This window comes from Pelecanus crispus, chromosome 6, assembly GCF_030463565.1.
Source record: "Pelecanus crispus isolate bPelCri1 chromosome 6, bPelCri1.pri, whole genome shotgun sequence".
Classification (NCBI taxonomy): Eukaryota; Metazoa; Chordata; class Aves; order Pelecaniformes; family Pelecanidae; genus Pelecanus; species Pelecanus crispus.
The window spans coordinates 24,669,011-24,681,551 of NC_134648.1; the positions used below are offsets into that span (position 1 = coordinate 24,669,011).

A 12,541-nucleotide genomic window follows, 5' to 3' on the forward strand; every position below is an offset into this window, starting at 1 on the left:
GATGGGGTTCCTATCTGGATATTACAAAAATACACATAAGAGACAAAATAAATTCATGAGCTTTGAAAAGTAACTGAAATATTGAGATAATTGAAATCAAATAAATAAAAAGGTCTCTTCAAGCTGCAATAATCCATTCTCCTTCAACCACTACTAGTTGTCTTTGACTGTGATTTCACTTCCTCCCAGGTGAATACAAATCAGCAGTGTAAATCTATTCAAACAATCTCCGAAGAAAGGACTTTTTCGCAGGTGTTGTTAACTTCATGGTTGTCTTTTTGCGCAATGGTTTCATGGGTTGCTTTCTCAGGTGCACCACCTTTTTGGGAGTTTGTAGCCCTTTATTAAGGTCAACATGCTCGTTGCAGAAGTACTTGACATTTGCTTCTGAGAGACGTAGGAGCATGCTCTCTGAGAGATCCATACATTGCGCGTGGACCCAGTGGCCAGCCCCGCTGGAACACAGGATCATTGCAGGCTTGTTGAGTTCTGTTGAATAGAAAGGGACCCAGGTGTTAATGTCAATATTGCAACTGGCACAGCAGGTGATCCAGTAGCCTGTTTCTGATTCATCTTCTTCATCATCTTCATTGTAAGTGTCAGTATCATCAACATCAAAGCTATTGGCTTCAGCACTAAAACAAAACTCTTCTGAATCTTCAAATGGAGTGGAGTCTCCAGGGTCTTCGGTCGATGTCTGACTGCAAATTTGTGCTGTCAGTTCTTCCTCCTTGTCCTCTTCTGCTCCTTTGCATCTCAAAATGTAAAAGTAGTTTGCATCTGAGATTAACTGTTTGTTGGCCCCTGGAATGCCCAGCAATATAGACCCTTTGCCCATATCACAGCCAAACCATATCCTGCAGTGTTTAATATCTGGTGTCCATTCCGGGCTTGCCCTTTCAACAATCTCTATCTTATTATCTTCCAGAACTATGCTGTTACACACCAACCGTTTCTGGTTGTCAGACTGGTAGCCCCCGACAAGGACAAATTCGGTATCACTGGTTTGAGTCACTATAGCACTTGACACAGATATCCCCCCTGGCAAGACGGTGCAGGTCACGGCTGGGCTGCCCAGGGGGAGATCAACTTTTAGCTTGTACAAGCTGGGGGACCTGGTGTTATTTTGAAGCGAATGGCCTCCCAAAATGTAGATTGTATCATTTCTGGCAATTGAAACATGGAAAGAAAGTCCATCTTGAAGCTCTGGAAGTATGTATGACGTACAGCATCCAAACTCAAAATCAATGAGAAACACAGATGGCAAACAGTCAACTACGCTGTTCCATTTTTCAGTGGTTCTTTGTGCAAGAGGAGTATATGATCTCCCTCCAAATATAACACTTATCCTTTTTCCCCGGCTATGAACTACATTAATTGTATGCCCATATCTAGCTTCAGGGACATCTCCACCCAGGTCCTTCTCAATGCATTGGAACATGGTTTTCTTGCTATTTTTGCTTACCAGACTCATAATGTAAATCTTATCAGAAAGGTCATTGTTAGGTGTTTTCCCACCATGGATGATATACTGGTACTCATCAGACTCTGCATTGCCTCTGAGCGTGCAAAGAGCAGGGTAGCGGAGAGGGGGGAGGTAACAGGAGTCTTTAGAGAAGGCAGCAGGTTTCATTTTGAGCTCATTCTGCTTTATATCGAGGAGGAAGACACCAGTGGGACAGGATCTCTTTGGCCATCCTTTCTGCCCGAAAAAGAAAACATGCCCATCAAAATTCAGGAGAGAGAAGCCCGGCTGAAGCAAGGATGAATTACTGATGGCTGATACCACCTGCAGTGACATTTCATCTGCTGACTGGGCCATGCTGTGATCAATATCTGAGAAAAAAACCACAAAAGAAACAGATGAAACATGCTTTAGACCCTGTGAGAGTTGTTTAACAGTACTTGAATAAATTGTATTAAAGTTGCATTTCAGGTCACACTTTGAGACCCAAAAAGAGCCCCTTTTCTGCAACTCAAGACATGAATCAAGCAAGAGCTGTGTACAAGTTCCGCGGGATTTTGTACAAACTATGGCCTGTTAGCACGTAAAGCCCTCACATCTGTGTGTGGCTCCTGGGCCATCCCCCCGCAGCTCTGCGCTGGGGCGACCTCCCCGCTCCGGGCCCGGCCGCTCCCATGGAAACGGCGGCCCCGCGGCCTGCTGGGGCCGGTAGTTCTCGCCTGGCGCCTCGGTCCGGCCTGGCCCGGCGCAGCGCGGCGCTGCCTGGTCGCCGCTCGTCTCGTCCCCATGCGTGAGGAAGCCGGACTGGAGGAGTTAGCGGGCAGGCGGCGGGTGAGTGGGGCCCCAGGCCGGGGCTGCCAGCGGGCGGGTCTCCTGACGATGGAATTCGACTCCGAGGCGCCCGGGGGCGGAGGGGCCAGCACCGGGGATGACACAGGGCGGGCTGTTTCCTGCCCATTTCCCGCGCCGAGGCAGCTGGGGCGGCCGGGGGTGCCGGGCTGGTGCGCTGGAGCCTCCCGGGTGCCGTAGGTCACCTCAGCTGGCAGCGCGGGGTCTGCATGGAAGGGGCGCGGGTCGCACGGCCTCGTCCCCTGCGGCCCGGCCCGGGGGGCGGCCACCTGCCTGCGCCTCGCTCCGTCCCTGGGGCACACTGAGAGGCTCGCCACCTTCCCGAGACCGGCACCCCGCTTGTGGAAGGGTGGGGAGCTCCCCTCCCATCCAGGCCCCCGCGCCCGGCCTCCGGCCGGGAACATGCCGTTGTGCTCTGTAGTCAGTGAGCTGAAGTAAGTGCGTACATAGCCGAGTGCAAACTAAAGTTGAACATTCTGCAGGTTTACAAGGGAAACATCAAGATGTGTTGAAGACGTTGAGGAGCAGTCAATGCCAGCTGTGTTTCTAACCGTGTAGGTATCACTGAAGCAGCAGAGGTAGAAGCTGTTAGCGCTGGGGTGAAGCTCGCACATTTGTGCTGAACAGGCTGCTTGGGGTACTCTGTGGCTTGGGAGTCTCGCTGACAGGTGTTTTCATAGTGTGATCAAGTTCTTTGAGGCTTGCTGTTCGCTCATGCTTTCATGAATAGGTTTCAAGGTGAATCTTACTTTTTTTACCTGTTTGTTCAAAAATCTAAAAGAGTTTATAGTCAGCCTGGATAATAACACTGAAAGAGCTTTGGAGAGCACAGACACCAGAGAGGGAAACAGCTGCCTGGTTCATTGGCACTGTCCTTTTGTGACAGCAGAGTTGTGCCTTTTAGTAAATGTCCAAGTTCTCTGTCCCAGCCTTTGCCAAATCCCCAGAATTTAAAGGTGTGAACTAGCTTTCAAATACAATATTTAAAAAAAACCGCAAACCCTCTACGTTTTAAACCCTCTACATTTTAAAATATAATTCCTTGTTTTGAAATATTTAGGATTCATATTTTACTTGCTCCTGCTTTTCATTTTGCTGTAACAACAAAACCAAGACACGCAGGGTTTCTTTTTTAAGGAAGGATCGGTATCTTCTAGTTATGGGACGTCAAAACCTGGGGACTCCAGAAGAACATAGTGTACAGTGAGAGTCACTGTAAAATCATGGGAAGTAATGACACTGACTACATCAAATTGCCATCAGCACATGTTCTCATGCACAGTAGTAACTGTTGCACCAGCTTCATGTACTGCCTGCCTACTCCACTTTCTGGTATGCAAAATGCTGTGCTAGAATGTGGATCTGCCATTAAAAACTTTCAGAGGTAGGTGGGCCTGGTCAGATATGCTTAGGCAAGAGCACATGGACACAGCAGGCATAGCCACTGAGTCTGTTTTAAAGATAATCCATGGAATAGCTGTCTTATCTTTTTGCATGTTGTGGAATCATCCAAAGATCATGATCAAGTTCTGTTCACTGTGTAGCCAGTCCTAATGCCTCTGCCCTGAATTTGGTGGGTTTTTCTACATTCAGATTCCTACTGCACTGTAGGTGAAGTTCAGTTACGGGTTAGTTAAATTAGTGAACCCTGTTCTGAGCATGTCAGTATACACAGCGGGTTTTGTTCTTGTTATTTGCATGAAGGAAGATTTGCCAAGTTATTTACCTTCAGGTGATACGCTAAACAGGAATCTTTGCTGCTTGTTTCTTATAGTGATTCAAAAGTGGTGGTGGTAGAGGAGGTTGCACCAAGTTGGGTTTACTGGGTTAGATTTCCTTTGTCTCGTCTTTCATATTGTGTGGTTACTTAGCTGCTTTGTTTTTACAAGGTCTTTAGAAAATATATATTCCATACTGAAGATTGGCATCACGAGCACATTGGTAAATTAGTGTTCTATATTTTGTAACACTAGTGTTCTACATTTTACTGCTGCTTTATATTTGAAGTCTAACAAGACTATTAAAAATTGCAAACAATTTAATTGAAATGTTGGCATTCATCTTACATTCTTACATATACTTCAAGAATCTCCAAATATGACAGTTATTAGTATCCACAGTGTCACAAACTATTTCCCAAATATCGAGCAGTACTCAGTTCTGAAGAGTATGCTATCTCAAGAGACTGTTGCAGATACAGAGTGGAGAAAAGACCAATGAAAATTATTAAAAGTGAGATTGATAGACAGAACTTACTGGTTAAATAAATACACTTAAACACACTTCCTCCTTGTCATGCCTTAATATTTCTTGAACTTTACATAAGCAAGCAGTTCAGTAAGTAACGGGGAGAATATTTATCCTAGATTCTCTGACAGAAGTAGCTCCTTAGGCACTTGCTGGAATTGCTTTGGCTTTCCAGGTTGTTTCATGCTAATTATGGTGTGTTAATACAGCGTGCCTGATCTTTGGCTGTGCTGACCTCCACCTCTAACCTTCCAACACCACTGATTCCTTTGAGCCAATGCTCTTCTGACCGTGAGCAGCTTCAGGGAGCTGAAAAGGTGGGAATCTAACCTTATAACTAAAAAGTTTAAAGTTGTTTTTGTGGCTTTATAGAATCATAGAATCATTTAGGTTGGAAAAGACCTTTATGATCATCCAGTCCAACCATTAACCTACACTACCAAGTCCACACTAAACCAGTCAAGGGTAGACTAGACTAAACCATGTCCCGGAGTGCCATGTCTACCCATTTTTTGAATGCTTCCAGGGATGGTGACTCGACCACCTCTCTGGGCAGCCTGTTCCAATGCTTGAAAATGCTCCAAACCATGCCACTGTGGAGTTGGATTAGCATTAGTGCCAGCGTGGAGGGAAACAGTCAAATGCCTTTGTTGTGGTGCAGCACAAGATAGAGGGGGAAAGACACTATGAGAAGTAAAGATGGATAAATAGAGAAGGGTGGAATTACATAAACAATTACCAGTTATGGTGGCTTGAGTCATGCTTCATCATATTTGGTATTTTTATAAAAGATCAAGCTCCAGGGATTATACAAATAAGTGAGAATCTCAGCATTACTTTTATAACCCCTGTATTTGAGAAGTGAACTGTAGATATCTGAGCTAGAAGCTAAGCTAATGGAAAGAAGAAAACTTACATTCTCTCCTATTCTATTTTAAAATCAAACTTTGAATTTTGAACTTTTTTTTTCCAGTTAATGGTTGGTTGTATGGCAAGAAGAGATTACAGGAAATTCAGATTTAGATAGATTCATTAGGATATTTATTTACAGAAGGATCAAATGAAAAGAGAAGGTGCTTTTTAAAAGCACTAGCTAATGTGATTTGAAATGTCCTTAGTATGGAAATAGACAGGCATAGTTACAATTCTGTATGTGGGGTGTTAGTTCAGAAACCATATTAAGCATTCACTGAGAAGTATAGGATGAATGTGTTTTAGAAACAAGGGGTAGGATTCAGGTGCCTAAACATCAAGTGATATTTCATATGCCTTTGGATATTCTTCTTGTCTTCTAGCTTCTGCTATGGAAAGCAGCAAGTCTCCCATAGGTCCTGTGTCCTAGGTCCTAGTGAATCTAGGGTTTATAAAATGTCACTAGATTACTATGTTTAGGCACTGAGTCACTCCTCTCTCCCTCTCCTTAAAACTGTGTTTACTACTTATTGTTCTCTTTGACCCTATGTAGTAATTGTTTGTTCACCTATGTGCTGTGCCTGTTACCCAATTAGGCAACAAAAACATTTTAAACAGGAGAACAGTGAATAATCAGTACTGTTGTTTGGTGTGACATTTCATATTAATATTTGTCAACATTAAAAAATACCATATTAATAATAATTTCACAGTAATTTCAATGCTACCAAATAATAAATGATTTGATCTTATGAACTGTAGCAAAACCAAAGCACCTTTCATTTACACAAAGGTAAAGTATTTGAACAGTGCTGACTGGACATTGAGAAAATGGACTGCAGGATAGCATGGAGTCTTAGTTGGTAAATGCTCACTGTTGACCGTTAAATTCTGTTGTTAGTTTGCCGTTATTTTTAACTTGGCATGGACACAGATATCTACAGTAGAATTAAATTTATTTTGCAGTATTGTATTGGTTTTTTTTCTGTGACTGATCTGGAGGCTCTCCCTTTGCAAAATGAAAAAGCATACCCCTGAAAAGCAAGTGCTGTTCCCAAATTCTTCACAATCAAAATCATATCCAGACACCCACAGAGCTTTGAAGTCCTCCATAAACAGGCTTAAAGAAAGGAAATCTTTAAATAGTATTTCTCAAAACATTCGCTAAGTGTATCAACCAAGTTTGCTTTGGGCAAAACAATAAGTTAGACGTACCTGGCTGATAGGGGTTTTTTGCGTCCTCCAAAATCTTTCTATGTAATTGGGATTCAAATGTGAACACTTTGAGGAATCTTCTCTGACAGCACAGGGGGCTTGTGGCATGGAGAGACAGCCTGATGGAGGGGAATCTATCTGCTTTATTTGCAGATGCACTCCTGAGAACTCTGTCTGCTGTGGCTAACTGGCTGTGACTTTTTTTTTTTCCCCTTTCCTCTCTTGTCTTCAGATGGCACAACAAGAAACCCACCAGCCTCCAGAAGCTTTAACTCTTTGCAGTAGAACCAGACCAGAGTGACAGTAGATGTCTGTTAGTTATAAATGTAAATGTCTGCAGCATATGCTCTGTTATAGTTTTATTTTTTACACTGCTAAAGCTGTCAAGCTCATGATCTTTTTGGGAATTTTTCAGTGCTACTGGAATATAGAAATGTAATCTAAAGTAATTTTTGAGTTCAAAGAAAAAATAATGTCAATAGCTAGTAAAAGAAAACAACTGCTGCTGATTGGCATACTACTGCTTTCCCCGGGAATGCTCTGCTGCAAGTAGGTAGTGACATTGAAACAGAGCAAAAGAAATTACACATGCATGCAACCCAATGAGTGAGGGCTGACTAAAAGTCCAATTCAAAGTTCACTGAAGTAATTAGGAATGTCTTTTTTCTACTCCAATGGCCTTCTGATCAGACCTTAAAAGACTAATAAAAATTTGCACCCTTCTGTGGCATTTTTCATCAGTTTCACAGTGCTTTTCTCCAACAAAAAATAATTAGACTCTGGGAAGTCCTCTGGGAATATATCCTTTCAACAGCTAGCAGTGCTGGGGCACAGAGGATAAACCACTTGCATAACATAGCACACTAAATAAACAGAAAAACCTGGAAAACAATTCACTCTTCATAGCTCCCTGCTTTTGTTTTCCTGGCCCTACTTCACCCACTCCTCAGTTACAACATCTGCTGCACAGTATTTTAGAAATATCTCATCTCCCATTTGAAACTGCTATGAGAATAGAAGTAGAAAGAGCTTGAAATGGAATTTTATTAGTACAGCAAAGCAAACATACCAAATGTTTGTGGAAATTGTCTTGAGATGTTGAATAACTGTAATGCAGATAGGGTGTTGTGACATTTCTCATCTGAAATACAGTAGCTCTAAGGCACTGTGCCCTGTAGCATCCATATGGGCCTATTGCTTCTGAAACAAAGATAAAATAGACTGTACTGCAGAATTGAGTGCTGAAGAACTTAACTTCCCCCAAAGTTAAGGGCATTTAGATTACATTTATTTCTATTTTCAGTAGCACCTAGATGATACTTGACAGCTTCTTATCCAAGTGCTTGATGTGGTCTGACCCTTGTTTGAGTTTGTGATCAAAGATCTACTGTGAAAAGGGATACAAATGTTTAAGTGAAAAATCCAACCCCCAATTGTGTCCCATTTAATATTTTACATTGATTTTATTCTCCTTCTGCCAGTTGACATGCCTTATCTTTAGAAATCCTTTTTCCAATTACTGTGGCTGAGAAGACGGAGAAATTAAAGTTTGTTCGCAACAGCATGTCAGTTTTGGATGAGAACATGGTCTGTCCAAGCTGGTCTTCTGTAACTGTCAGCAACAAACTGCTTTGGAGGAGCTGCAGCAAGTAGCTTCAGAATAATGTATCTACAAGACAGGAAAATCATGTTCAGAACTGTCCAGGTCATAGCAAGAACATCTAGGATTTGCATCCTGAATTTATCTGGCAGAAACCCCATGCGAAAATGAATAAACAGACTTTTCCCTTACAAATTCTATTTTATTAACATTGACATAGGTAGTATGTTTTCTGCAGATTGCTCACTGTTACGGAAATGCTTTGTTTCACTTGATTTTCTTCTACAGTTAATTACTATGTGGTTTACATGTTCTTCGTCCCAAATCATTCCAAATTGCATTGAGATATTTCCAGGCTTTGCAGCATATTTTCTGCCAGTAAAACACATTCATCTCTGAGCTGGAACATAGCTTGCTCCCCATGGAGCAAGTAATGCACTCCAGCTCAGCAGGGAAAGGGAAGGCCGCCTTACTTGTTTGTGTAGGTTTAGCCAGCCAGAATGCAAATATTCTGGATATTTAGCCAGGACCCATAGGCTGAAACCTGTGAAAAAATGGCACAGGGAGTCCAGTGTCCTACAGTCTTCAATTTTCTGTCTCATCTAAAAACATCAGTAAACAGTATTTGACATGTAAGGGACAGGTCTTTATTTGGAGGCCTCATCTAAAATAGCTGATTGAATCCAGCTGTGCTTTGACTGTCAAATCCAGGATGATTTCACTCCAGGGGACAGTGGTTACCATGTTTTGGAGGAGTGCTTGGTGCACAGGAAATGTTACCCTTGTCACAGGCCTCCAGGTGGTCTTTAAAGGAGTGCTCTTGAAGCCGTTGGAAATTCATTAAGAAAACCTTCTGATCATGTACGGCACTGACATAATAGCACTGAAATCAAACAGGATCAATGTGCTTCCTTGCAGTTAAAGCCCTTAGATATATCCCTTAAAAGCTTGTACGAGCTGGGCACGAGAGGCACATGGTTTTGACCATCGCAAAGGTTGGCTCTGAGGCTCAGTAACGTGCTTACGCAAGCAGATGCAGCTCCCATCCACAAAAATGGCCGATACATTTAATCTGTATGCCCTTAAGGCCTCCTGCTGAAGGCAGTGGCAAACATCCAGTTGATTTAAACAGGATTAGCTGTTGCAGATCACATTGAATTGAGAGATGCTGCAAGGAACCTCATCTGAAAGTTTTTGTCCTTTGTAATTAAAACTTCTTCTTTCAGTTTGTTCCCATAGTTCAGTTGACCTGCACCTGCTCATGGCCAGAGCTTGCTGCTGTCGGGTTCCTTCCAGGAGCTCTGCCTCCCCACAGGTGGTGGGTAGCGGGGAGGAGGAGGGAGAAAAGTAGGGCAGGACAGTAGAGCAGGGAGGGCTTTCTTTTGCAACTGTAGCTTTGCAGATGTCTAGACAAGAAGGAAACAGTTGACTGCCTTCTGGAAAGTGGGTAACTTTCCTGTGCTGCCCGGCTGAAAATGTTTTATGTCGTTCTTGGGGCAGGAATTCCCAGAATCACTCCTTTCACTTGGCCTGCTTTCAAAGTGCCATCCTGTGATATTTGCTAAGGTAGTGACCACAGTCCATATTTAGCAACAAACATTTATTAAGGACAGGCTTGAGTTCCAGCTTTGCATGCCTCTGTTTCATGGGGGCTGATGATCAGCGCTCCAGCTCTAGCAGTAGTTCGGGTATGAGTACCCTTGGTAACCATCTGCTTTTGCTAGCACGGAGGAAGCACAGCTTTCTGAGCCATTTGTGAGTGGTGTTTCTGATGGGGCTGTGCTTTCATGGTTGCATAAACAGCTATGACAGGCTGCCAAAAGGGGCAATCCGGCATTCTTCCCTTGCTCCCACTGCATGTTCTCACTGTCCCCTTGAGCAGGCACTCAATGATTGTATGGCTGTAAGGCAGATCAGAAAACATGTATTTAAAACAGGACACATGTATTTGCTCAGTTTAGTTTCAGGTTTTATATTGGTAGTTTATTTTTTCTGGCCAAGAGGTGGGCTGGAATGAAAAGCCAAGGGATGAAGAGGGAAAGAGGGGGGTGGTGTCCTTTTTGGGAGCAGCCAGCACTTAGCCTTAAATTGATTCTGACTGCTGTTGTTTGATACAGGCTTATTCCATTTGCAAAAGTGCTACCTCATTCTTTATTGCTGTAATAATATTGTAGCAAATCCATACTCCTCTAGAGTCTCCTTGACTCACTAATGTGGTAAACGGTAGTAAGACAGCAAGGAGTGGAAATCAGATATTTTTCCTCTAAAAGTACTAATCCCTGCTCTTCAGATTGAGTTTACTTTAGTTGATAACACTTATAGGACCTAGGTCACTCATTTTGTGTGTAATTAAACTGACTTCCTCAAGCAAGCTTTACACAAATATATGGGTACATATATTACATGGAGTGACTTCTATGGTGCTGCTGTCTAGAGGGCAGATTGGGATGTTATGTTTTTTTGTTAACAGACAGCATGCTGTTACGTAGCTCCGGGAACAGGTTGGAGAGGAGACTAACGTCATGAATCATAGTGTGCTTTCTCATCATCCTTAGGAGGCAGTAACCACCTCTGGTTCTGTACTTGGTCCCTTGACAACTTACTGCACACTTAAGACTTGCCAATATGCCTACAGTATTGCCTAACTATATGAGCGGTCAACCTGCAGAGATCATTTCTGCATTGCCTTTACCAGCCTGCTCTGTCACAAGTGACGGCTTTTATGTTGCTGAACTAGCCAGGCCAAAGAGAGTCCCAAGAATCAAGGTCTTTAGTGCAGACTGACATGTAAAACCTTTATGGATGAGAGGTGTTGTAGAACTACTTGTCACTTAGTTCTGTATTGTGGGTTGTAAGAGAGTACGATTGCTGTTATGAGAGGTTAGTTAGATTTGAAGTATTAAAGACCCCTTTGAAAAAAGTTAGTTGGCAGGTGTAGTTACTGTGCTAGCTCTATAGGGAAAAAAGATCAGGCATTGTCCAGTGGTAACAGAGTATAAGATGTAAAAGTAATGTATTTGTGTTCAATCTGATTTGTGCAAACATAGGTTATAAAATCTTGAGAACAGGTGTATCTAGTGATGTTTTCCATGACCCTATGAGTGATCTATAAATAAACATTTCTGAGTATCCCTGTTTTTATTGAGAATGACTTCTGGGAGAGCAAATTCATAATGTGGAAATCTGACTTTAACCTATGCCAGAAACACTAGGGAAGTAGGTTTTTTTCCCAGAAAAATAAAATTATGTAAGGTTTTAGTGAGTTTGTAGAGAGGATTAGCTTATTGCTCTTTCCATTTAAAAATTCAGAATCTTGATTTTATTTCATTGCCTATATTACATTTAAAAGAAACATAATAAAACACTCTAAAATGCAGCATAAAACAGGAAGCCTATATTCCACCACATTTTTTATTGTTTAATAGAACTAATAACTGTGTAATTGAAATCATGCTAATACTCACTTGTCCTGCCTCTGTGATTCAATGCAGAGATTTCTGGTTTGACTTAAACTGCTGGGAAGAAGACTGCATTTTGAGAACTAAAATTGATTTTGCACAATCTGCTGATGATCAGCAAGGCTTAATGAATGATCGCCTCAAGAAACCTCATTACAGTAATTAGGATGGATGAGCAGGAGTGAAATGAAAAAAGAAGAAAGTATAGTTGCTGCTTGAGTGCATCACTTACTGATATTTCACTCTAAAACTATCCAGAGCCAGCATGGGGAAAGGATCAGATATCCTTGCCTTACTTTTCCTGAAACCTCCGAGTTAGTTTGATGCCTTTTGGGAAAAAGAAGATAAGTTTTTATTTCAGCAGGAGTTATTCTCTAGCAGCACAATGCAGTCATTTCGTTTGTAGAGGTGTGATTGTATCCAGTTCATAAATTGTGGGTGATTCCAATCCATTATTGTACATTTTTTTCTTTTTTCATGACAGTTCAAAGAAGTCATTGACTTGAGGCTGTGAATTGGATGATTGCTGAAACCTTTTACTTCCATAGAATCTACCAGTTAGCTTCTTAGCAAAGGCGAGTCTTCTGGTCAGCCTGGTTTCAGCTGTTCACATCACAAAACTTCTCTGTGGCTGATGCAGTATGGTGTTCATTTAAGAGCAACTCAGGAATAAAGTAGGTGGAAAGCATCAGAAAACCAAAGTGGAATGAAAATGAAAAATATAAAAACCTTGATAGGTTGAGATGTGTTTCTGAACACCTCTGTTGTACTGTCCATCCTAACCATATGTTCAGT

At 42.1% G+C, this 12,541-nt stretch overlaps 1 protein-coding gene across 1 annotated transcript; it reads right to left on the minus strand.

Annotated features, from left to right (window-relative positions):
• Positions 1 to 214: 214 nt before the first annotated feature.
• RAG2 (recombination activating 2) lies at positions 215 to 1,822 on the minus strand. Its single transcript, XM_009489792.1, has one exon. It carries the CDS (start codon positions 1,820 to 1,822, stop codon positions 215 to 217), a length of 1,608 nt encoding a protein of 535 aa, XP_009488067.1.
• Positions 1,823 to 12,541: the final 10,719 nt, after the last annotated feature.

Bases quoted from the DNA above. Each gene is read 5' to 3' on its own strand.
- RAG2 (XM_009489792.1), bottom strand. From the start codon at position 1,822: ATGGCCCAGTCAGCAGATGAAATGTCACTGCAGGTGGTATCAGCCATC.